At 38.2% G+C, this 27,063-nt stretch overlaps 1 protein-coding gene across 2 annotated transcripts in view; it reads right to left on the reverse strand.

Annotated features, from left to right (window-relative positions):
• Window positions 1–26,817, reverse strand: part of LOC139948764 (uncharacterized) — a 35,598-nt gene extending 8,781 nt beyond the window's left edge. Inside the window, exons 1-11 of one of the 2 annotated variants that reach the window (XM_071947081.1) lie at window positions 26,683–26,817; window positions 18,450–18,607; window positions 15,085–15,209; window positions 14,231–14,590; window positions 12,636–12,760; window positions 10,964–11,959; window positions 5,277–5,411; window positions 4,199–4,463; window positions 1,727–1,861; window positions 914–1,041; window positions 372–516 (exon numbers count right to left, since the gene is read on the reverse strand). In XM_071947081.1, the coding sequence (XP_071803182.1) occupies window positions 372–516; window positions 914–1,041; window positions 1,727–1,861; window positions 4,199–4,463; window positions 5,277–5,411; window positions 10,964–11,959; window positions 12,636–12,760; window positions 14,231–14,590; window positions 15,085–15,209; window positions 18,450–18,511 (2,476 nt within the window). In that variant the 5' untranslated portion in view covers window positions 18,512–18,607; window positions 26,683–26,817. Of the gene's footprint in view, window positions 1–371; window positions 517–913; window positions 1,042–1,726; window positions 1,862–4,198; window positions 4,464–5,276; window positions 5,412–10,963; window positions 11,960–12,635; window positions 12,761–14,230; window positions 14,591–15,084; window positions 15,210–18,449; window positions 18,608–19,201; window positions 19,334–26,682 lie in introns of those variants that run through there. The other variant, XM_071947082.1, reaches the window with a different exon arrangement.
• Between the last annotated feature and the right edge of the window lie 246 nt (window positions 26,818–27,063).

The raw sequence follows: 27,063 nt of genomic DNA on the forward strand, positions 1-27,063 counted from the left end.
GTCTGGGTATCACAAAACACAATGTCCACCGATTTTAAATCAAACTTTCACAGTTTGAAGATAACGATAGTAGAAAGCTTTCCTTAACTTGCTGAGGTGCTGTAGTTTTCATCTCAGTTTCAGCATGTAAATTTAAAATACCAAAACTGGTTGAGATGTTTGTACAGGCTAGAATAACTTTTGTCTCACTGAGACGAAAAGTATTTTGTTGTGAAATTGTTTTATTTGGACATGGCTTTAGTTTTCCCTCTGTTCAAATCTCTGTGAAGGAACTGAGGCTTAGAATAGGAGCATATAGTCTGGCCCCTCTTCCGTACAATGATTGTTAACAGCCAAAGCTGATGTGGTATACAAGGAACGTGGCAACTCACCGAGGTCATGTGGGAAGTCCTCCAGGACTTTGGCCGACGAGGGTCTCTTACGGATATCGATCACCAGGCCTTTTGCAATAAAACCACTAACTCCAAGATCGGCTTTGGTAGGAACATCTTCCAGCGGGGGCGGCTCAGTCCCAATCTGTTGCACAAATCATGAAAAATTGTATTATGTTATGAAGCCTTGACCACCTCATACCCAAAGGGAGGACACAATCGGCCAACAAGTGGCCGTAGCAGGAAACAGCGCCACCAACCGACTGGTGGTGCCTCGTTCTGAGGATGACTAGTGATACGAGTCAAAGCATAAACAAATTTTTAAACAAAGCTACCAACGAGGTCCTGCAGCATGCACTGCAGTTGGTTGCTCCACGTTGCCTGTAAAAGTTGCCTCATGTGACAAGGCCCTTATGCCCTTTCCTTTTGCAGCGATATTTGCAAGTGAGTTGAGCAGAGTTGAACTGCTGCGAGCCAATTTGTGACAACATTCGCTTCACGCATTTGCATGAAGTATGAACCGGGCTGAAGTGGTTGAGCACCTTTGCAATGAGTTTCTTGATTGGGACGCCTTTCAACCGTCGGCACCATGGTGGGTCTCCACTAATAGCGCAGATGAGGGTGCAAAAGCCACTCCACACGTCAGCTGTTCCGTTATACTTTTCACATCCTGCAATTGAGCAAAAGTATAAAAAAAAATACAAACTATTGTTAACCTGCAACTTGCATCGACAACCTGCGCCAACGTGTTTGCCATTTCGTGGCATATCATGGCCAAGCGGTCATGCGCACTGGACTCAAACTTCAGATCAGAGTGTGGGTTCAAGTCCCGGTCGTGACACTTGCGTCATTAAAGGCAGTGGACTTTATTGGTAATTACTACAAACAATTGTTAGCATAAAATCTTACTTGGTAACAAACAATGGATAGCTGTTGATAGTATAAAACATGGTGAGAAACGGCTCCCTCTGAAGTAACGTAATTTTCGAGAAAGAAATAATTTTTCATAAATTTGATTTCAAGACCTCAGAATAAGATTTTGAGTTCTCGAAATCAAGCATAGTTAAATACTTAATTTATGCTGTTTTATGCTGTCTTAATAGAAGTTTCATAAGGATTCAGACAAAACATTCCTATCAAGGGTGTTTTTTCCTTTTATTGTTATCTCCCAAATTCGACAACCAATTGAGCTGAAATGTTCACAGGTTTGTTGTTGAGATACACCTAGTGAGAAAACTGGTCTTTGACAATAGCGTCCAGTGTCTTATAACCACCATTTTCCCAATTTATTATTCCAAGGGCAAAAAGAATCAAAAAGCAGACTGAAGTAGGACGAATATCATGTCTGTACTTACTTGCAACTTCTGGTGCCATGTAGCACAGTGTGCCTTCCAATTTAATGGACGGCAGCGTATCACCGACGAGTCGTTTCGACTCTCCAAAATCAATCAATCGGATGTAGTCATGATCATGGACCATTATGTTTGAGGCTGAGAGAAATACCATAACAACAAAACTTTTAAGGCGTTTATGTACTTTTTGTAGGACACAAAACACAATGTCCACAGATTTACATTCAACAGTTTGAAAAAAACGAAAGAAGAAGGCTTCCCTTAAAGTATTAGGGATGTGATTGCTTGTCTTCAAAAAAACCTGAAAATTGTCTGGAAAACTGTCTGAAAATGTGAGTCCTATCCTTGCGAGCGCAAGCTCGCTCCTTACGGCGTGGGGTCCGGGGCCCGCCAAGGGCCCCGGTAAATTTGAAGTCTATATGCTCTGTGGTGCATTCTATAAGCTTCCTTAGAAAGTTAGAACACCAGTGTTAATCACTATTTGTTGCCAAATTTCAGTGTTTTTAATTTTAGGAGAGAAAAAAAAACCTCAAATATTGCAATAATTCAGCTGGGACACTCTTGTTCAGAATAAGTATAAAATTGAAAATAAAACACAAAATCATTGCCAAATTAACTATATGTTTAAAATAACCTGCTATTTCCAGTGGCAGTCTTCTTTTTTATCGTCTAATTTATTGCCCAATTCCTGGAGTACTCTTTCGAATGTGTCATCACAGTTGTGTACTGAGTATCACTTTTCCAGCGGTCACTAATTTTTCATAGCACTGATGCAAATGAAGATCAAGTCCGCCAACAGTGACCCACTCCTCAGCCAACTCCAGCGGAATTATTTTAAACAACTTTTTCCAGGTCTCGCACTGGGTCTCCCCTCGGCAAAGTTTGTTTTGACGCCGCCATAACCGAAGCAATCCTGACGAGACAAACAACAGTACGAATCCCCTGAACAGTCGCACGTCCGTCGTATAGATTGTGATGTGTGGACGGTCGTTGGCTGAGCAAAGAATGCTGCCATATTGTGCACGCAAACCAAAAATAGAAGCTCCAGCGCAGCGTTGATCTTCGTTGCTCTACTAGCATTTGGCGACGTGCAATTTCTAAATTGTTCGTGCATTTCGAGTTTTAATTTTGTGCACGTATCACTATGCGTAAAACCACCGCACGTTGCGCGGACACACCACGAGGTCACTGCTACACATTGAGTCTGTTCCCCCATTCCATTAATACGTAAGCACAGCAGACGCATTAATAGGAACTAGACTTGGTGAAAGAAGCACGCTCCTACCCAGTAAAAACAACAAACCGTACAAGTCCAATGTGAGAACGATCACAACTAATGCGTCTTCTTAGCGTCATTTAATAAAAATCCCGTCTGACCCAGCGCTCTGTTTCCACCTCGTTCTCATATATGGCAATACAATTTAATGCAGAACGTTCATCATAAAACCAATTAAATACGTTTCGGCAAAACTGAACATGAATAATTAATTAGCACAATCTACCCCCCGATTTTCTCATTGGATTCACATGATTAACGTTGGTTGACTTTTTGAGTCGAAAAAGCCGGAATTCCGGCAAAAGGCGTAGTTTTTGAGAAATGATAAACACATCGCACAAAAATAATTTTTCTCTTCCTAATTTTTGTTTCTTTTTAAGCAAGGTCCCCACTTTTTTTTTTTTTTTTTCCCACAAAAAAAGCAAAGGAAAGAACAGATGCCCTCACAATCAAATCATTCGAATTCCTTTTCATAGAGTCCTCTGTTTCAACAGGCAACAACCCATCGCCACAAAACACACATGTAGACCAAAAGATCTGTGCCAAATTTCACATCTCCTTCATAGCACAATCAAATTATGTTTTCCAGAATAAGGTAAGCAGTGGAAACACCATTCCACAAGTACCAAGTGTGATAGGTATCCCGCTAACTGCAAAACAACCTTTTAAGCAATACACAAGCAGCTCTATGATTGGAGTGTTGTGGCCGGGCGGTTAAAAGCACCGAACTCAAGCTCTGGCGTTTCTGTTCAGCAGAGCGTGGGTTCAAATCCTGGTCGTGACACTTGTGTCCTTGAGCAAGACACTTAACTATAAGTGCTTCTCTCCACCCTGGGAGTATATGGGTAACTGTGAGGGCAGAGATGGTTCTTGATTAACTTAGTGGGCTACATATACTGGCAGCACAGGCTGTATACTCCCCAGGGAGCTGATGAGAGGGTTTAAGGAATTGTGACCAGGAGTACTTATGTTGGAAGCGCTTTGAGATGCCATTCGGGTGTATAAAGCGCTGAATAAAAAACGATTATTGTTGTTATGATTATTATGATTATTATTATTATTATTATTATTATTATTATTATTATTATTATTATTATTATTATTATTATTATTATTATTATTATTATTATTATTATTATTATTATATTGGGCCCCGTCCACAGGTTGTGACACCAGTCGTTAAAATGGCTTTAACTTACGTTTGATGTCCTTGTGGACAATTTTCTTTCCATGCAGCCAGTCGAGTGCTTTGAACAGCTGTTTGATAATGAACAGCGCCCTCCCTTGTCCAAGAACAGTCTCCCTCTCAATGAGCTTCTGTAGGGTCTGGCTTCCTGGAAGGTACTCCGAGAAGAAGTACACTTTGTCCCCGTTCCTCATCAAGCCAAGAAGCTTATTGATGTTGGAGTGGGCCAAATCGCTCCAAATAAGGGCCTCGTTCTCCGAGAATTTAACCAAAGAAACCTAAAGTAAAACACATTAAATTGTTGCAATTTTTAAAGAGTATTGAATCCGTGTCCAATTTCATACAGCTCCCTAAGCACAAAAAAGTAGCTAAGCACAATAAAATTATGCTGACCAGAATAAGGTTACCAGTGGAACACCATTCCACAAAATACAATATAAATTAGCTGTTTATAACCGGTTGATTTTGGATACTAGACGCTAGTCTTGATGCACAATGTTTCTCTTTACGAACAATGCGGGCGCTGTTGGTGAGTTGGCCGCGCTGTGTGTTACAGAGTTTCTTACTTTATTACGCCTTTAAACCAAAAAGGCCTTTGTGAGTTGGAATTAAAGAGTAGTGACTCGTTCTTAAATTGCTGTTTAAAACCTTGCAGGGTCGAGGCCGTGCGATAAATGCCCTCGCCTTCGGCTCGGGCCTTTATCACCAGGCAATGACCCTACCGATTTTAAACTACCGTTTAAGAACTCGTCGCTACCCGTTTATTTCCTTATTGAAAGAAAATGTGCGAATAAATGTGTGTTCGAAATCAACATGACGTTAAAACTTCATTCTCCCCATCTCTTGGTGTTTCCACTAACACAGCTTGAGAACCAAGAAAGGTATCAACCAGGGGTTCAAACAGCATTAAAGACTAGACTACGCCGTCTTCAAATGTTTCACAATACAAAAAATTACCAGAGTCAACAAATGACTCACTTTGCTTGATCACAGTACATTTGAAGAAACAGAATCACGCACACATAAAAACAACTTAATCAAATAGGTTTGTTGAAGTCAGAAACATTTTCAGACCAACAGAAATAACTTACTTGTTTGGCGACAAACTTTTTTTTGGTAACTTTGTCCAAGCCCAGAAACACGTTTCCGAAGGTTCCTTTTCCAAGGTAATCCAATTTGTTGTACTGGAGTACTTCCTCATACTTTCCTATGTCTATCACCATGTCCTGGAGAGAAAGAAAAATACAAATAAATGAAAAAGTAATTTATGGAGAGAATATATCTTTATCATGCTGCCACCATCTTGGTCATGTTCTCTGTACCCATTAACAGTAATAGATGCTGATATTCATTAAACGAAGAGGAACGTTACCAGACTATTTTTTTCCTTCCAGCCTCAGTTTGATTACAATTGATTTGAATGGGGGAAAATCAAGATGGCCGCACCATGATAAAGGTCTATTGTGGCAACTGAGATCCTCCAGCAAGCTCACTTGACCTCAATCCTTGGGTCAGTGCAAGAAATATTGGGTGCTGAAAAAAAACCGATGCATTATGAAAAACTGCCTACACAGACTGTTCTTCTTGGAAAGCATACAATTTTGTTTATTGGCCCATTTTTATAAAAACCTGTAGGCAGACATGTTTTGATTACTGAGTCCACAGTCATTTCCATAATTTCTATTTCATAAACACTTTTAACTGCGCAATGAGAAACTGCCTGCACAGTCTGTGCTTCAAGGAAAGCGTACGATATCATATCCTGGCCCAACTTAAAGGAACACGTTGCCAATTGGATCGGACGAGTTGGTCTATAAAAAGCGTTTGTAACCGTTTTTAATAAAATGCATACGGTTGGAAAGATGCTTTAAAAGTAGAATACAATGATCAACACAAATTTGCCTCGAAATTGCGTGGTTTTCCTTTTTCTTTGCGAACTAACACGGTCGGCCATTTATGGGAGTCAAAATCCCATAAATGGCCAACCGTGTTAGTCGACGAGGTAAAGGGAAAACCGTGCAATTTCAACGCATGTTTGTGTGGATTATTGTATTCTACTTTTACAACATCTTTCTACCCATATGCATTTTGTAACAAACGGTTACAAACGCCTTTCAAAGACCAACTTGACCGATCCAAGACAATGTGTTCCTTTAAAAAAAAAACTGTCAGAAGACAATTTTTGTCTCCTGATTAGCCATTACGCAATTTTGTTTTAAATTTCAGAAACACTTCTAACTGTAAGTGTAGTAGGGGTAGAAAATCCATTGTGTTATTATTCAAGTTAGTTAATTCCAGGTTCTAGTTAATTGCCTTTTCCTGTTTACATTGTCCCTTCAGCTGTTTTATTGCACCCCTGTACATGTAGTTGGTTAATTTCTTAGAAGTCTTTTGTTACATGTTGGTAAACAGTTTCTTAATCCTTTGGTAGTGTAGTGACCCATCCAGTGCATTGTAAATAATCAGATAGCAGCCTGGCAGCGCAAGGAGTACATGATTTTCTTCATCATGTAATTTTGCCTGTTTCAAGTATTTTCTGCTATTCTGGACTCGGTAAGCATATACTTTCATTTGTTATTGTATAAATTTTTGACAAATTGTAATATTCCTGTGATTCTTTGCAAGTTCATTTTCTAAAGCGATATTTGTTAAGATTCTGTCTTGGGAGTTACTTTTCTTAAACATTGGATTGCATTTTTAAAGACCATGTGTTTCTTCCTAAACTTGATAGAACTGTATTTTCATCAATTGTATGATTTGTTGTTTTATTTACACAGGTTTCCTAAAGCCATTTTGATTTTAATTTGTAACTTTTCTTTGGCACTGTGTTTGATGGTTTAACTGTGTTTGATGGTGACATCCTAGATGCAGCCGTACGAGACAGCATCCCACGATCAAAGCGTCAGCGCAAATCATCCCCTTGGATAACAGCAGAACTGAAAAAACTCATCTCATTAAAACACACCCTGTTTACCAAAGCAAAAAGAGTAAACTCTCCATCTGCCTGGCTGAACTACAAACAAGTAAGGAACAAAGTGAAGAACTTGACAAAATCTTCATATTGGAATTATGTCAATCGCTTATTTGCTGCATCCGACAACAAGAGAAGCTTCTGGTGCTTTGTTCGGGATCAAAGAAAGTCCAACTGCCCCGCTGCTTTTCAGTCTGCCGGTAAACTCATCCATAAGCCGGATGAAATCGCCCAAGCCTTCAATGACTTTTTCACCTCTGTCCATTCTCCAGCTGTAACATGCACAGAGACCCCTCCGTCATGTTCCCTGCCAATACCCGAGCTGCCTGAATTTACAGTTACCTTTGAATGGTTGACTAAGGCCCTATCTTCATTGTCATCTCACAAGGCACCTGGTCCAGACACAATCTCATCATCAATTCTTCGAGCTGCAAAGACCCCACTTGTACCACCATTACTGCGAGTGATGAATTTATCTCTTATGAAAGGCTCCGTTCCTAAGGTTTGGAAACTCTCACAAATCACCCCAGTATTCAAGGCCGGCAGTCGCAACTGCGTTAGTAACTATCGACCCGTTGCATTAACATCAGTAGTTTGCAAGGTATTGGAAAGAGCAATAGCAGAAAATATTAATAACCATGTGAACTCTTTATGTCTGGTTAATGAGAAGCAGCATGGTTTCACAGCTAAGAAATCATGTGTTACCCAACTCATCAATGCAACTCATGACTGGGCAAGTATTCTCGACAAGCCTCATCCACCTCGACTTGACATCATCTTACTAGACTTCAGCAAGGCTTTCGACCTCATGCCTCACCACATTCTTCTTAACAAGCTGGCTCGTAACTTTAACATTCGTGGCCCCATGTGGAACTGGCTGAAGTCCTTTCTCACTAATCGACAACAACGAGTTACCTACCGTGGAAGCGTCTCTTCTTGGGCACCAGTAGCATCTGGAGTTCCTCAGGGAAGTGTCCTCGGTCCGCTTCTCTTCAACCTTTTCATAAGTGACATCTCGAAAAACCTATCTGCAACCGCTCTTCTTTTTGCTGATGACACCCTCATTTACCGGCCAATCAAAACTCCAGCTGATGAACAATCTCTTCAGTCTGACCTTTCTATGCTCAATCAATGGAGCACAGAAAATGGTATGAGGATCATCAAAAAGAAATCAAAAGTGATGCATATGTCTCGCTGCAAAACTCCTAATGACGAGCATCTTCCTCTTTACACACTCCAAGGTAGTGCTCTTGGTGTCGTATCTTCATATAAATACCTCGGGATAACTGTTAACAACAAGTTGAACTGGAACGATCATGTCAATACTATTGTATCCAAAGCAAACAAAACTCTTGGTTTCATTTGGCAGATTGCTGGTGGGTCATCTTCCCATGCTCTTCGGTGCCTTTACATATCGCTAGTTCTGCCTATCTTACAGTATGGATTACCAGCCTGGTACCCATACACTGCCACTTTATCAGCGAAGTTAGAAGGGGTACAACGTAGGGCAAGCAGAATGTGCATGAAGCAACGGCGAGGTGACATGCCTTATGAGGAACGGTTAAAATCACTCAACTGGATGAGCCTTCCTTACAGGAGACAGCAGCACATCATTGTTTTCACCATTAAGTCTTTGTTTGGACTTATTGACTGTGATGCCATAAAGTGTAACACTATAATCAACACCCGCCATTTAGACTTGACCACATTTCACCATCACTATGCCAGAACTCAAGCTCTTAAGTACACGCCAATTCATTCATTTCCTCGGTTATGGAGCAACTTGCCGTCATACTTAAAAGACTCACTTATCCTGGATACTTTGAATGTTTTTTGTAACAAATTATCTATTTACTACCATGACCTTCAATCCCAACAAACCTACTAGTTTTGTTTTGTTTTTGTTTTGTTTTTAGATCCGTTTATTTTCCTTTCATCTTGTTTATATAAATTTTGTTTTTTATTTGTTTATTCATTTATTTATTTATTTATTTATTTATTTATTTATTTATTTATTTATTTATTTATTTATTTATTTATTTACTACTTTATTTATTAATTGATTGTTTGATTGTTTGATATACTTATCTATTTATTTTTATTTATTTATATTTATTAATCCATTATTTATTTTTTTGGATATATTTATGTTGGAAAAGAGCTCATTTCCGTTGCGTGTTATTTTATTTTTTGTTACTTATTCATTTACTGATTCACCTATTTGTTTAGCCATATATTGAATTTTCGTTAATGTTTTGTTGTTTTGTTGTTTTGATTGCTTTATTCATATTTAATCATCTGTTTATTGATGTAAGAGTTTAAGTGGAAAAGGTGATTGCTTTAAGATTAACTTTTTTGTTGATTGACCTATTTTTTGTTAAATCCATCCCTTCATTGAATTATTTGTTGCTTTATCTCTTTTTTACATGTACTTTTCTAATTATTTATTCATTCATTTGTTAATACTTTTTATTTATTTGTTTTAATTAACTATTTATTTGTTTATTTATTTATTTGCTATTTGCTTGTCTAATTTCTGGTTTTGGTTTTGTTATTTTAATTTGTACTTTGTGTAAACAGATTATTTATATTAATATTTATTTCTATTTATTATTATTTTCCAAAGAGAGTATTTTATATAGTGTGCTTGCTTCCCTATGTGACTGGATTAACAGGCTTTCGAGCTACAGTGTTTAATTATACTTTTGTTGATCCTGGCCATCACATTAGGGTTGTTTTATAATTTCCTGTGCCCTTATTGTTTTTCTTGCTTTGTATTTACTTTTGAACATGTACTTATAATTATCTATTTGACATACTGTCTGCTTGTATTTGTATTTGTTTATTGGCCAAATAAAGAATAAGAATAAGAATAAGAACTGTGTTTGATGGTTTAACTGTGTTTTAGTTTTAATCTGGTTTAACTGTGTTTCAGGTTTAGATTTAGCTCTGGTTTAACTGTGTTTTGTATTTTAGTTTTGGTTTTTGAGTTTCAGTTGAATATCTTGGTTTAGGTTTGACTGGTTTAATTTAAGGTTTATAAGGAAGAAGGTTTAGATCAAGAGTTTTCGGTCTAAAGGTTTTTGGTTTATAGTCAATAAAGTTATTTTGTTTTTTGTTGAGAAACCTACACTTTGAGTCACTGTTCCTGTTTTTTTTGCATCTCCTCGCGTCTTACCCCTATCCGATCTTGGTTTTTCTCATTTGTTCAAGCGAGTGCCCCCATAGTTAGCATTTTTATTTAGCTTTATTCATTCTTTTTCTAATGTACCCTTTTTCTGGGTTACATAAGCAAAGCAAAGAGCGTGCTAGCTTGCCAGCTGTTATTGTCAGCAAATGAGTGACACAACAATGTAAATCCACCCCACATGGGCAATAAGATCTACTCAGAAGAATGGACAGGCTGCCACCCTTGTTGGTATTTTTAAAGACACTGGACACTATTGGTAATTGTCAAAGACCAGTCTTCTCACTTGGTGTATCTCAACAATATGCATAAAATAAAACACCTGTGAATATTTGAGCTCAATTGGTCATCGAAGTTGCAAGGTAATAATGAAAGAAGAAAAAAACCTTGTCACACGAAGTTGTGTGCTTTCAGATGCTTGATTTCGAGACCTCATCAAATTCATGGAAAATTACTTCTTTCTCGAAAACTACGCTAGTTCAGAGGGAGACGTTTCTGACAATGTTTTATACTGTCAACAGCTCTCCATTACTCATTATCAAGTAAGGTTTTATGCAAACAATTAATTTGAGTAATTACCAACAGTGTCCAGTGCATTTAAATTCTGCATAAAGTCTTACTTTGCAAAACAGCACTCCGTCCTGATCTTTTTGCGATTCCTTGATATTTTGCTTAAAATATAAGATCCTCTCTACCAAAGATGCCACATGACTTTCCTTTCCGTAGATGACTGTAGGTTTACCAGTGCCATCAATGGGAGCCCCCGGATCCGGTCCAGCCGCACCTCTTTCGGAGGGACCATCTTTAAGACCCTCCAGGGCCTTCCTAGAGGCATATTGAGGACCAAAGGATGTAGGAGACTTGAAAGTCGAACCTGGCGAACCTCTCGGCAGTACCTGTTGGCGAGAAGGAGATGGTTGTCCTGGGGGCAGACTGATCTGAGTTTGATGCCCCAGGTCATTGAACAATCGCTTTACGGCTTCCAAGTTGTGCTTGGTAGGAGGCATCTGTTGACATCTTTGGGTCTCATCCAGTATGTACTGCTGCATGGGTGTGTCTCCTGCTGGTCCAGGGTTTCCCAACCGCCTAGGTTGAGCAATCCCAGCCCCAAGCTCATCGACCCCTCCCACTGACTCCTCTCCTTCATCCAGGAAGGGTGCTCGAGCACTCTGCTCCACTCCTTCCTGACGAAGTCTGGGCTCCCTGACAGCAGGAATGTTGCCGTCACCACCTCCAAAAGGCTGCTCTTCATCCTTCTTCTCATTTTCCCTCTTTGTCTGGACGTCTTTAGCAGAGATACCTTCGGGTTGAGGGAGTGCAGGCTCTCTGAACATGAAGACCAAATCATCATCTTGTCCTTCACCTTGCTGGGACCCTGTCGCAACCTCTCCGCAGGCAGCATGAAGGTATCCTTCAGACCCGTCAAAGGCTCCCGTCTGAGACTTCAGCTTTTCTTTCTTCTTCTTCTTCGTGTTCCTCGCCTGGAGCTCCTCGCGTTCATGACCTCTCTTCAGCTGCGTCTGCCGAGGTCTCTTCCCATCATCTCCATCATCGTCGTCTCCTTCCCCTCTGGTGGGATTTAACCCATGCTGCAACGGTGGAAGAGTGACCCCAACCTGTGAAGAACAGATGAATAAATATAAGCAGACTCAGAGATAGTATTGTTCCCTTATTGTCAAAGAAATCCATGGACAACACACGAACGTGTGGAAGACCATGTACACCTAGTCTTGGCTCAAGGTGTTAGCTTTTTAATACAGTTTTTAGTAAAAGGCCCTCTCATGGTGCAATGTGACAATGACATTGAAGTACATGTATAATGGACATCGCGCTAAACGAACAATTAACAACAACGGCTTCAATCAAAGACCAACACAGAGCGTTTGACTTGGTCTAGCCTCCGACTCACATGTCAAAATCAATGTGCAATTAGTGCTTCCCGATTCCAAGTACGTGTTGCTTGATGATCTATTTTGGACATTAAAAAAAAGAAGGGGAAAAAAAAACATGGGCCAGCCATTCGTCCATGGTGGAGACAGGGCCCGCACGAAAAACAAAAAATGAGAAAATGAAATAAGCGGCAGTCTCACAGGCCTGAATTTCCCCTGGGGTAGAAAGAAGCAAGTCTCTTGATCAGGGACACAAGTGTAAAGACAGGAACTTGAACCCGCACTCTACTGAACAGTAACACCAGAGTTTGAGTTAAGTGCTCTTATCCGCTCGGCAACGCAACCCCACCGAAAAAAAACAACTATATCATCGTCAAAGAAGTTTGTGTGAGGGTTTAATCACCTGTCCACTCTCTTTCCTCGGTTGGTCAGCTGGACAGGTCCCTTTCCCTCCATTGCCGCTCGTGTCATTTGTGGCACTCTTAACTTTGTAAGAATGATCATCAGAAAGATGCTTCGTGGATTCTTCTGTGCATGGAGGTGAAGCATAATTGTCATTTATTACATGGACAATGCCTCTTCATTAAAAGTACATCTTAATCAACATGGCTGCCTTCATTAAAATGTGTTTGTTTTTGTGATTTCTTTCAAACTTTTGTCTCTTGATGGAAAATCCTATTGACATTATCAAGTCTCCATCTTTTAAAGGAACACGTTGCCTTAAAACGGTCGAGTTGGTCTTTGAAAAGCATCCTATAACCGTTTGTTATAAAATCAATACGGTTAGAAAGATGTTGTAAAAGTAGAATACAATGATCTACACAAATATGCCTCAAAATTTTGTGGTTTTCGTTTTACCTCTTCGACAAACACATTCGGCCATTTATGACTTATTTATTTTTTTGACTCCCATAAATGGCCGACCGTGTTAGTTCGCGACGTAAAATGAAAACCGTGCAACTTTGAGTGATACTTGTGTGGATCATTATACTCTACTTTCAACACATCATTCTAACCATATGCATTTCATAACAAACGGTTTCAAACGCTTTTCATAGACCAACTCGTCCGATCCAAGGCAAGGTGTTCCTTTAAGAGGTAAACTGGTGATGAAACGATGAAAATGCACAGATTTTCACATGTGGCACACAGGATTGGATTTAATGAACTAGACTGGTCCCCTGTCCTTAAAGGCAGTGGACACTATCCGTAATTACTCAAAATAATTATTAGCATAAAACCTCACTTGGTAACGAGTAATGGGGAGAGGTTGATGGTATAAAACATTGTGAGAAACGGCTCCCTCTGAAGTGCTGTAGTTTTCGAGAAAGAAGTAATTTTCCATGAATTTGATTTCGATACCTCAAGTTTACAATTTGAGGTCTCGAAATCAAGCATCTGAAAACACACAACTTCGTGTGACAAGGTGTGTTTTTTCTTGTATAGTTATCTCGCAACTCTAGAGCTCAAATTTTCACAGGTTGGTTATTTTTTGCATATTTTGAGATACACAAAGTGAGAAGACTGGTCTTTGACAATTACCAATAGTGTCCAGTGTCTTTAAAGGATAAGGATGGGTGTTGGTTTTACAGAACCAGTGATATCATTGGATACAAGGTACATGTTTTACAGTACCTGTACATCCATATACATGTAATGATGATTTTTATGTAAAATGTACGTACAATTTGTGTGCGAGATCAACGGTACATTCCTACCACCTGATCGTCAGGATCTTGACATAAGCTTACAGCCACTCTCTGGTGTAACTCACGAGCCTCTAAGTGTCACATAAGATGTTCCGACTAATGAACGACCTCATTTTGACCTCTAGGTGAGGGCGCCCTACTTAAGTGATGCCATGTGCTCTAGGTCCATTAAAGAAACTTAAATATTACCAACTCATTATTAAACTGGTTTTGATAACGCTTAATGCTTTTTCAAACAAAGTTGCCCTTTGCCCCGAGTGGAATGAAAGACAGGCCTTGTAAAACTTACGTTTGAGAAGCTGGTCAGTCAAGAAGCCATTCTTGGGAGGTTCTGGAACAGTGTTAATGCTGGCTTGCATCATCTCATCATGAGCAGATCCTGTGCGCAAATTTTTATTATTGTAGCCGACTTCAGGCTGCATCATCTCAGCTCTAGGTTTCTCCTGCTGTTGCAGGTCAGTTAAGGAGCCATCCTTGGAAGTTTCTGGATCGATGCTTGTATCATCGTCACTCTCCTCCTTCAGCATCTTGATCTTTTCATCTTCCTCCTCTTCTTCTCTTTCCTTGAGAAAGTTACTGTCCACAGATGATTCGTCTGCCACCTCAACTTCGGTCGGCACATTTTTATCGAAGGATGTAGAGTCCCTCCCTGTAAAAAGGAAACATGGAAAATAACATTAGAATTTCAGAGGTTAACACCTGCGCGACTAATGTTTACATGTGATCATATGACCTGAGATGGGTATAGAAAACACAGCTACACAGTAAAGACATGGGAAGACTCGTACCGATGGACCATAATCGGCTGTATTTTCTAGAAATAACATGTTTAATTCAAAAGAAAGGCGGAAAAGTTGAATGTTGCGACATTGATTTAAATCACATTTGCTGTTTGATAAATCCAGTATTCTACAACAGCGGTTCCATTGAGAGTATAGCTAGACTATGCAAATTACCGAGGTTTGAGCGAGCTCACGCCCTGTGGTTTTTGCGTTGTACATGGCGTGAAGTTTATGATACAACCTGGGAAGACCGGCCAGGGGATCATCTTGAAGAGAGAAAGTTTTATTTACAAATTAAAATGTAGTAACACAAGCATAAAGTAAAACTAACCTCACACACGTAGAAAAACAGGTAACTTACTTGTTTTTATTAAGTTTTGCAGTTCATGTATTTGCTTGACAGAAGTGTAACCAATTCCGTTGAAAATTGTGGTAAGCACATCACAATCATCACTAGGCACCTGACTTCCAGAAGGAGTTGAATCACTGAAAAAAAAATGATACAGAAATACAACTTGATTAAAAGAAAGAGTTTCACTTTCCCCCACAGAGATCATAACCCCCCCCCCCGGATTCACTCGAATGAAATTCAAACAACAGAGCTAAATATCTTGAACTGAGCTCTTGGCTGCATTAATAATTCTAACAATGTGACAATCTATGTTACAATCAATGTCCATCAAGTTCATAAAGTTGTGTACCACAAGATCAGATCGTGCTTACACATTGTTTCTTTTCTGTTAAGCAAAAAATTGCAGGGAACCAGTCACAAACAACACACTATGTGGTATTTTGGCTGGTAAGCTGTTTTCTGCTAAGCAAGATTTGTCAGTGCTAAGGGGCCATTCATAACAGTCAATATTAAAAATTTTAAAAAAATTAAAATTGTTTTGACACACCCACCCACCCCATGAGGTCAAAGGACTCTCAATAGTTTATAATAGCTGTTCCTGGCTTAAACAAACCACTTTGTAGTTATAATCAGAAATGATATTGGCAAGCAAACCAAACTTTGTACAACAATTTTTAGTTTGATATGATCCGTCAGACCATCATGGCCCATTTTAGTTAATTGTTCAGTGACGGCGAACAAACCTGCTATGCTAGACGGCGATCTGGACCAGCGTGGTATTTTATTTCCTCCTTATTTTTATCATGTTGTAAACAAACACACAAAATTTAGATTTCAGTTATTTCTTTTGACCCACCCCATCCAATTTATAAATGGCACCTAAGCAATAAACTGACCTTTGCATGTCCCCCAAAAAGCCCCCCCCCACCCCCATGGAATGCCTACAATGCATAGAAGGCAGGGTATATTTTTGGTTGTTGTAAAAGACCATTAGCCCCACTAATTATTACATGAATAAATCCCAATGTATCAAATCAAAAACCTGTGAAAATCAAGGCTTAATTGGACATCTAAGTTGCAAGAAAATATTGAAAGAAAGAAAAAACCTTATTGAATATATTTAAGTGCGTTTATCCAATAAATTAAAAAACGCTCTTTATTTCTATTGGTGGATGGACAAAACATCCTATTATTGCATTCAAGCACGGGTCTCTAGTTATTACTTTAAACTGCAAACCAGGGCCCAATTTCATATAACATGTAAGCACAGAAAAGTATTGCTTAGCAGAAACAATTTTTTTTACCAGCCCAAATTAAATTAAGTTTGTATTGTTGTGGTTTTGGTGCCCGATTCAATTTTTGCTTGGCAAAGAAATTTATCAAGCAGTTTTTTACTGTGTTATTTTTAACAGCTTTATGAAATTTGGCCCAGATCTTAGGAGGTACACAGAACTAGCACGTCGCGCGTATCGCGTGATGTGGCACAACTGTCCCAGCCGTTGCTCTCGACCAATAGGAATGAAGAAACTGTTTTATAAGCACAGGTGCAAGCTTGCGTGTCACGGCCATGTTTCAACACTTTTTACTGGTCATAAACAAAGGTTTATACACACCAACGTGACGCGCTCTCCACCAATAGAAATAGCGAAACTGTCTGAGGTATTTATGAATTCAGTTTTAAAGACGTGTATTCTGAGTTTAAATAGTGTAACACATTCTATACATTAAAAAAGACTAATTACCAGTTTTAGGTTTAAAAACATACTACATGTAGGCCCTACATGCATGGAGGAATCTAATTTTTCTTCCACGGTACATGGTATTAGTTAAGAATTGATCAAAGGGGGCAAACAAGCCAAATATCTTCTTCTCTCGTTCCTAACGTCTCACTCTAGCTCAAATATTCGACCATTTTTGTAATTTAGACAAATAGAGCAGGAAGTTGCCCAGATACATTTGACAATAATATTTACACCCAACGTGACCAATCCATGACCTGTGAATATGAGTATTTATCACAAGACTTGAAAAATTCCATCTGGGAATTGTGCCAAGTGTTGTGATTCCCATCCAGGTGTATAGTATACATGTACAACATTTCCTGCAGGAGAAATATTAGTCAAAATAGTCCACTTCCTTATTTCATTAATTTGCTTAACACCCAATGATTAGTTAAGACATGTAGTTAAGAGCCTGGAAAATAAAATAACTCAAGAATACATGTCATGACAGTTCCCCCGGAATGTTCGGCACAATCCCAATTTGCCGAAGACAAAAATAGCTCCTGAATTTATGACATCAGTGTCTAGTTTCATAAAGCATGTAAAGCATAAAAACTTGCCGATAAAAAATCTGGTTATCTATGTATACCTGCCAACATTGGGAATCCATAAGATTTAAATTGTTGCAACCATGGTGCCCCACTAATGTTTTGCTTAGCACAGGAAGTTGTTAAGCAGAATTTTCTGGTTTTTTTCTGCTTAAAACAGCTTTATGCTGGAATTGGGCCCTGATTACAAGACTTAAAAGCCAATATAAACCCAAATCCTGAAAAAAGATTAGTTTTGTTCTCATGCAGTTCACTAAAGAACTTAAACCAGCCTTTTACTTTGAGTTTTGTATTTAAACAACAATCACACTACTTTTGATAGTCAAACAATTTTGTTAAATAGTACGTATCACGGAAACAAGAGCTCAAAAATCCAAAAGAACGTATACAGGTAAGGAAAGTTATTTAACCTCAGGCCTTGAACTTCGCTCTTGAAGGGGCACAGCAAGTTCCCTCTAGACAGGGGCACTTCTATTTTTTAAAGGCAGTGGACACTATTGGTAATTACTCAAAATAACTATTAGCATAAAACCTTACTTGGTGACTAGTAATGGGGAGATGTTGATAGTTTAAAACATTGTGAGAAACGGCTCCCTCTGGAGTGACATAGTTCTGGAGAACGAAGTAATTTTCCAAGAATTTGATTTCGAGACCTCAGATTTAGAATTTGAGGTCTCGAAATCAACCATCTAAAAGCACACAACTTCGTGTGACAAGGGTGTTCTTTCTCTCATTATCTCGCAACTTCGACCACCAATTGAGCTCAAATTTTCACAGGTTTGTTATTTTATGCATATGTTGAGATACACCAAGTGAGAAGACTGGTCTTTGACAATTACCAGTAGTGTCCATGAGTGTCTTTAAGGAAAATGTAAATTGTTATTGGAACTCTGCAGACAGGGCACCACAGCTAAAGGACAGGGCACCACACCAGTTGCTGTCGGTACTGGGTTAGTTTAAGGCCTGTCACATCATTGTACTACCTCATTTTACTTTTATGGTAGTAATAATTTGTCTTAAAAAAATATCTTAAAAAATGACTTACTGGCAAGCAACACTCTCTTCGCAGACCTCCTCACGGACGGGTAGCCCCATGCTGCTAAGCATCTGCCTCGACTCCGAACTCGCACCAGTTCTTTTTTTTATTTTGTGATGATCAAGTATCAGTGGATCGTATTCAAGTATAAATCTCTGATTTCACAGCTGTAATTTTAAAAGGGAAAGAAAAAAGACATTGTAAGTTTCAAAACATAGTTTAGAATTATGACACTTGTTTAAAAGTCGAACTGATGGAGGAGTGCCACACAGTAGAGCAATAAGGGACTGCGCTTGTATTTTTTGTTAGCTTTTACTTCCATCGGAACCTGTTAGGTCAAGTGGTTTTGCTACACAGCGGATGTTTTGACCAAGATTTTGTAAAAAGGTGTCAAAATTTGCGGGCAATTAAAAAATAGGGTGCCCAAATTGTTCACACAATGTTAATGACAGATAATACTGAATGTCTAAATTGTTCACTTGCATTAATGACACATAAAACTGGGTGTCCAAATTGTTCACTTACAAGTGAATGACATCCAAATTCTTCACTTTACAAGTAAATGACAGATAAAACAGGGTATACATCCAAATTTAAAACCTGGAGTCGACAGACACACACATTGACACCCACACACTCCTCTGGCTATAAACACAAGCAACATGTACAGTGTAAATACATGTACGTAGTCAGCAAGCTTTTTCACTAGTCCATAATTCTTATAATGTAGGTACCATGCAGAGACATCGTTCATGACCTACCTGGCCAGCCACGGATTGCTTGGAGTGACTTTTGACTGGTCCTCGGGTGATTTTAACTAGCATTTGTCGTTTTGCCAGCAGACCGGAGAACACTACGTGTACCTGTTGTCAGAATGCAGCCAGAACCTTTTTGACTCTGAGAGGCCGGGTTTCAATGTCATTCACAATGTATAAGCAAATTAACAATGGCAGCGAACACCAACTGAACACCACAACACACAGAAGCCACAATTCCAATGCGTCCACTGAATGACGCAGTCATTGTTTACACACAAACCGATGACGTCACCATTCCAATACACCAATGAGAGAGTGGCAGGAACACTGACTGTGAAATCATGGCAGTACATGTAGAATATTGTGTATACATAGGGTACATGCGCGCGTACACATATTTACATAGTGTGCAGTGGGAAGGACAATTACTTAATTTTTAACAGTTTGCTACATACATGCCCTAGTGGGTTATTCACATACCAAAAGAAATTTGACACCTTATTAAAAGAATGTTTTCGTTCACAGCATGATGATGTGGTGACTGCCTATTGGTCGCTGCTCTTCATGGCCGGGTCACATGTTTGACCCTGTCTGGAGCCGGGCGATCGACGCGCGGCCGGGCATACTTTTTGCACTGCATGTATTTGTAATGGATGAATGCACCAACAGTCGCAAACATTGTAATTATTAGCCGTTATTTCAGGGTTCGAATTTAGGATAAAAATCTACAAGACTTCTTGTGTAGCTCAATATGCTTATTGGATCAGAATTTAATCAACAAGACCAGTATCTTATTGAGAAGGAACCGTCTACAAAATTAAACATATTTCACGAGCAATGGCTGATGGAAAGTTTATTTTGATACTCTACGGAATTGTATTTACCCAGGCAGGCTCAAAGTAAACATTTGAACATCATTTCTTTTCGCTATGATAGTATCCAGATCGTTACCCCCATGTAAAATTTTACTCTGTTTTATTGAGCTTTAGAAACTTGGTTTTTTGGTCTTTCATGGAAAAGAAGCGCATCACAAAACTGATTTAACCATTAAAGCCCATTTTCAAAAGTTTTTTTGTAAAGTAACCCAGCAGTCTAGCTAGCAGACCAGGTGGTTTATTTATGTCCCCATAAAATCACACACAAATGTATTTTCTGATAAAAACGGTTGCAAATGCAACCAGTTTATTAAGTTTGATTCACACTCTAAAAATAACTTTCAACACTTTTTTTAAAAGTTGCAAAACATGTAGGTTGCATGGTTTCCAAGTTAAGAAGTTAGGTGCCTTATAATATTATGTATCCTGCATGTTTTATTAGACAATGTGAGTGAGAGAAAACTCTGTGTAAATGATGCACATTTAAAAAATCCAAACGCATTTTAGTACAATGGGGAAACACTGAGTTGAATTATTTTCAAGGTCGAATTTTCGTTCATAGTGCCCTGTGCCCTTAGAGGGTTTGTTAATGTTGGCGTCAATTTGCTTAATAAAAACTGACCCTTGACCTGTTTTGGGACCAATCAAATCGCAGGGATCTGTGAGAGTCAAAAACATTACTCATCCATCAGAGAAAAGAAATTTGTTTATTGTAATGTTGGCTTAGCTGCCACGGTGAACACATCCTAACTGCCAACATAGCTGTTGTACATTGCTATTAATTTTTATCCGAAAGATTTTCTAAATATACCATCTAATAATCGATCATTTCAACAAGTAGCCGTTGTGCGAGACTGTTTCCCCGAAAGGGGATGTTCACCCACACTCCACACCAATAAACACATAGTGTCACATTTGCATTATTCTGTATTTCTGTGTGCCGCATGGACATCGACTTTGCAATTTTTTATTTTTTGAGGGGGTTACTTCCAGACAACGAAACTCGGCATTAGGGGATATTGAGGGGATAAAATAACAAGCTGACCTGTGTTGGGCCCAATAAAACACATAGGAATCTGTGACAGTCAAAAAGGCTGACTCATCCATCAGAGAAAACTAGAATTGCTGCCAGGGCCTTAAGGCCAGACACATCATGTAACTGCCAATAGCAGTTTTACATTGCTACATCTACACTAGCCATTTTCTCCAAAAAGGCCTACATGCAATCATAGGCACATCTCCTACAATAGCCATTGTACAAGACAGTTTCCCGCCATTCCACACCAAACAAAAACTACAGTGGCCTGTTTGCATTTCTGTTGTAACTTTGTGTGCATGACATTGCAAATGGTGACTGTTTTTCATCCATCAGTCAAGGCAACTCAGCATGAACAACAATCTGGCAACAGCCAATCTTTCTTGTACAATTGGTTTAACGTCTATGATTATGAATTTCACAAATCAAGAACACAAAAACACTTCTTCTAGACTTTTTTTTAATGCTTACACTGACACTACTGTATACATGTAATGTAATATGGCCAGAACCATCATCCATTTAGCCAAACATGTTCATAAAATACAAAATTAAGATTGGGGTTATGTATCTCAAAAATGTTGTATTTGGTAGACAATACACAGGACTGGTGATATGCTATCCAGAGAGAAAACAACTGTTTTTAATGGCTTTATTCTGAAAGCTGAACTAGACTGACATTAAAGCCATTGGACCCTTTCGGTTCAGAAAAAAAAAAAGTTCACAGATTTACAAATAACTTACAGGGTTTACAGAAGGCAATGGTGAAAGACTTCTCTTGAAATATTATTCCATGAAATGCTTTACTTTTTGAGAAAACAGCAAAACAATATAAATTCTCGTTAACGAGAATTACGTATTTATTTTAAACACATGTCTTGACACGGCGAAACGCGCGGAAACAAGGGTAGGTTTTTCCGTTGTTTTCTCCCGACTCCGATGACCGATTGAGCCTAAATTTTCACAGGTTTGTTATTTGATATAGAAGTTGTGGTACACAAAGTGTGGGCCTTGGACAACACTCTTTACCGAAAGGGTCCAATGGCTTTAATACAAATAAGTTGATAATATTTAAAAGCACCATAGACATGTACATAGCCCCTTTCAGCTTTCTCCCTTAACAGTGGTCAGTTAGTCAAATGCCAGTTCAAACACATGAGGACCAGTCAAAACTCTCTCTCAGTGGTCCGGCTGGCTTGTTCAGTGTTGAAAAAGCAACGCATCCCTATTTCATTTAACACATTGACTAGTGATTCAGCTGACTGACTAGTGGAATGACAAGTTCCTGGGGTCGATTTCACGAAGAGTTAGGACTAGTCCTAACTTGGACTGGTCCTAAGAGATATTAAAAACGTATGGCTAGTCCTAAGTTAGGACGACACTCGTGAGATAAGACTAGTCTTAACCCTCTGTCAAATCCACACCATGTCCTGTAAGCAAGTCTCTAAAAAATCATTAAAGGCAAACCCTCCCTTTGAAAACGAAAAACATACTGTAGGTCTAGTAAACTTCCAGACATTAGCATTTTTCAAAAACCACCACTCATACGTAGTTAAAGACAGTGGACACTATTGGTCATTGTCAAAAACCAGTCTTCTCACTTGGTGTATCTCAACATATGCATAAAATAACAAACCTGTGAAAATTTGAGCTTGATTGGTCGTCGGAGTTGCAAGATAACTATGAAAGAAAAAAACACCTTTGTCACACGAAGTTGTGTGCTTTCAGATGCTTGATTTCAAGACCTCAAGTTCTAAACTTGAGGTCTCAAAATCAAATTTGTGGAAATTATTACTTCTTTCTCGAAAACTATGTTACTTCAGAGGGAGCCGTTTTCTCAGAATGTTTTATACCATCAACCTCTCCCCGTTACTCGTTACTAAATGAGGTTTTATGCTAATAATTGTTTTGAGTAATTATCAATTAAGTGTCCACACACTGCCTTTAAAGATTTTGATTTACAAGCAAGATTTACAGCACAAAACCATACAATTCCTGGTGAATCCCAACACAGTGGCGATTCCATTGTGATTTGCTAGGAAAGGTAATTCACTGTTTGATAGCAATGGCAATTAAAAAGCCACACTTTTGTAGATAAAGTTTTTGGTTTGGCCATGACATGAATCCCTACTCATTGTGAATGAAGAGTATGTAATAATTTACCTGTAGAAGCTTCATTAGTCGTCAAGTTTTTTTTACAGAATAAATAAGAAAAATCACAGAGCGGTTTTTTCAAGAGAGTCGCATCAATACCAGTACTGGTTATCCGTTGTATGAATGCTAAAACAATGTTCATCTCCTGAGACAAAAATTATTTTGGCAACAATAACTTACTCATAATCTCAAAAAAGTAATATTTTCAGGGAAACTTTCTACCATCATCAATTATCAAACTTTGTGAGTTTAATAGAAATCCGTGAGTACTGTGTTTTGTATCACTACAAAAAAGTTGCCAAACTGTAAACATGGGATTCTCCAGATTAAGTGTGGCTGGCACTTACAAAACTAGCTTAAATTGTGTAAAATTTAACCCTGCCCAGGACTACGAACCCAACAATCTTGGTGTCATTGGATGGAACTGGGTTAACTTTTCTCTGAGTTATTGTAGTAGTGTGAAAAAAAGTATTACAAGGGTTGCCAATTACACGGATCAAAGGTATCCTCCTCTTACCAGTCTTCACAGTGCCTTTTTCTTTGAATTGGAAAAAAAATAATGATGCGACATATCAACCAATGCCCTAGTTATCTTCATTTGTTTATATTAAGTACGCAAACATAAATTAAAACTTGATGGACATTGAAATTTTCACACCACACACCGATCTTCAATGATTTCAACTGGTCCCATTTGTTTTGAGTTTTTCCTGTTTTCAAGGCAAACGAGAAAGAATGGTTTCCCGGTGAAGCCATACCTGGAAGAAACATCTGCAGTGACTGCAAGTGTTCTGTGAGACTCTGTGTATGACTATAGCCAGCAGTTGTCTTCATTTTATTCACAATATTTTTTATGACATTTTAAAATTACCATGGTAATTTTCAAAAAAAAATTACAAAGGTGAATAATTATTGGCTTATAAATCTGATTTTTATTTATTTTTAATAACAAAAATTCCCCTTAAAGCCATTGGACACTTTTGGTACAGAAAAAAGTTAAAAGTTCACAGATTTACAAATAACTTACAGGGTTTACATTTAAGGTAATGGTGAAAGACTTCTCTTGAAAAATTATTCCATGAATGAAATTTTCACACCACACACCGATCTTCAATGACTTCAACTGGTCCCATTTGTTTTGAGTTTTTCCTGTTTTCAAGGCAAACGAGAAAGAATGGTTTCCCGGTGAAGCCATACCTGGAAGAAACATCTGCAGTGACTGCAAGTGTTCTGTGAGACTCTGTGTATGACTATAGCCAGCAGTTGTCTTCATTTTATTCACAATATTTTTTATGACATTTTAAAATTACCATGGTAATTTGCAAAAAAAAGTTACAAAGGTGAATAATTATTGGCTTATAAATCTGATTTTTATTTATTTTTAATAACAAAAATTCCCCTTAAAGCCATTGGACACTTTTGGTACAGAAAAAAGTTAAAAGTTCACAGATTTACAAATAACTTACAGGGTTTACATTTAAGGTAATGGTGAAAGACTTCTCTTGAAAAATTATTCCATGAAATGCTTTACGTTTTTACATTAAAACAATATCAATTCTCGATATCGAGAATTACAGATTTATTTTAAACACATGTCATGGCACGGCAAAACGTGCGGAAACAAGGGTGGGTTTTCCCGTTATTTTCTCCTGACTCGATGACCGATTGTCCCTAAATTTTCACAGGTTTGTTATTTTATAGAAGTTGTGATACACGAAGTGTACTGTGGGCCTTGGACAATACTGTTTACCGAAAGTGTCCAATGGCTTTATTATTTATAATAAAGCGTAAAAATAAAAAGTGATAATTGAATCACCAAGCTGATGTTTAAATTTTAATATTTATAATAATATTGATACGAGGGTTTAAAAAAAATATAAAAAAATATTAGAAAATAATATAAATAAGTCACATGGCTTCTTTATAAAAATATAAGCCTCTGTATTTTTTTTACCAGAATACTCAGCAGAATGTTCAGTCACATGATTTGATCAGCGTGAATTGTGAATTGAAATAGTGTTTGATGAAACTTTTTCGATGGGAATTTTTTTTTATATAATATGGCCTCAACATTATGACATATTTTTGTACCTTAATTGTATCGTAGGATCGGTCCTGTTTTCGAGGTGTCCCTAAAATCGTGGCAAATCTTTTACCTATCTGTGCGCGATGTAAACAGTCTCTAGATAAAAATATTGTGGTTTTATTTGCCAAGCAAAGAGTCTCCTCTCCCTTGACCAAAACTTAGAAACACGTAAGGCTCCACTGATTATTTGCACTTGTAAATGCAAAAAGTTTGGTATTTTAGGCATTTCTACAAGGTACAAAAATATGTCATAATGTTGAGGCCATATAAAAATATTTGCCCACCCAAAAAGTTTCATCAAACACTATTTCAATTCACAATTCATGATGATCAAATCATGTGACTGAATATTTTGCTGAGCATTCTGAAAAAAGAATACAGAGGCTTAAAGGGAAAAACGAAATAAAAATCAGATTTGAAAGCCAATAATTATTCACACTTTTTATTAAATTATTTATTTTTGTTATTTTTTGCAAACTACCCTGGTAATATTTAAAATTTCATTAAAAATATTCTGAATAAAACGAAGACAACTGCTGGCTATAGAGTCATACACAGCGTCTCAAAGAACACTTGTAGTCACTGCAGATGTTTCTTCCATGTATGGCTTCACCGGGAAAGCATACTTTGTTGTTTGCCGTGAAAACAGGAAAAACTCAAAACAAATGGGGCCAGTTGAAGTCATCGAAGATCGGTGTGTAGTGTGAACATTTCAATGTCCATCAAGTTTTAATATATGTTTGCATACTTCATAACAAATGAAGATAATTAGGGCATCGGTTGATATATGGCATCATTATTTTTTTCCCAATTCAAAGAAAAAGGCATAATAGCATGATAACTGGTAAGAGGAGGATATGCCTAAAAAATACCAAACTTTTTGCTTTTACAAGTGCAAATAACCAGTGGAGCCTTACGTGTTTCTAAGTTTTGGTCGAGGGAGAGGAGACTTTTATCTTGGCAAATAAAACCAAAACTTTTGTATCTAGGAACTGTTTACATCGCGCAAAGAGAGGTAAAAGATTTGCCACGATTTTAGGGACACCTTGAAAACAGGACCTCCTATGATACATATTGTAGTAGTAGTTGCGATAACGTTACCCTCCTGCCTTTTAAGTTATCGCAACTAATTTTGTATGTAGTCTGAAATAGGCTTTGTTCTGTGAAATAAAGATTATTGAAAAAGCTGGGTGACTGGTGAAATGACAAGCCAACTGGTCATCACACTGGCCAGTTACTTAAAATAAATTAAGGGCAAACCTTGCCAAGTAAGTTTTGTTATGGTTTATAAATTATTGTTTTGCCATCATAGGCCTACATGTAGACTACTTACCAAAGTACGACACTGCCTCTAAATCATTGAGAAGAGCAATACTCCTCAATCAAAGTGTTTTTAAGAGCTTCCAACTACAGAGTTAGCACATAATGATTAGACGGAAAAGGAACTTCTATTGCTCTAAAGCTGGTGTCCACAGTTCGTTTTGATTAGTGTAGACTGCTTCATTCGGCGTAGGAATTCCTGGAAACTTTTCCCGTACAGTTTTGCACTGACGTCCTACCAGGGCTAGGTTATTTATAGACCCAGTAACTTATGGGGCGCCGTCTGTCAATTAATTGTTTGGCACTTTTAAGGCATGTTTTTACCATGGTTTATAGCAATTAGATGTAAACCATAGAAAGTGTTGCCAAATCCTTTTTATGGTTTACATACCAG

The sequence above is a fragment of the Asterias amurensis genome, chromosome 16 (genome assembly GCF_032118995.1).
Source record: "Asterias amurensis chromosome 16, ASM3211899v1".
Taxonomy (NCBI): Eukaryota; Metazoa; Echinodermata; class Asteroidea; order Forcipulatida; family Asteriidae; genus Asterias; species Asterias amurensis.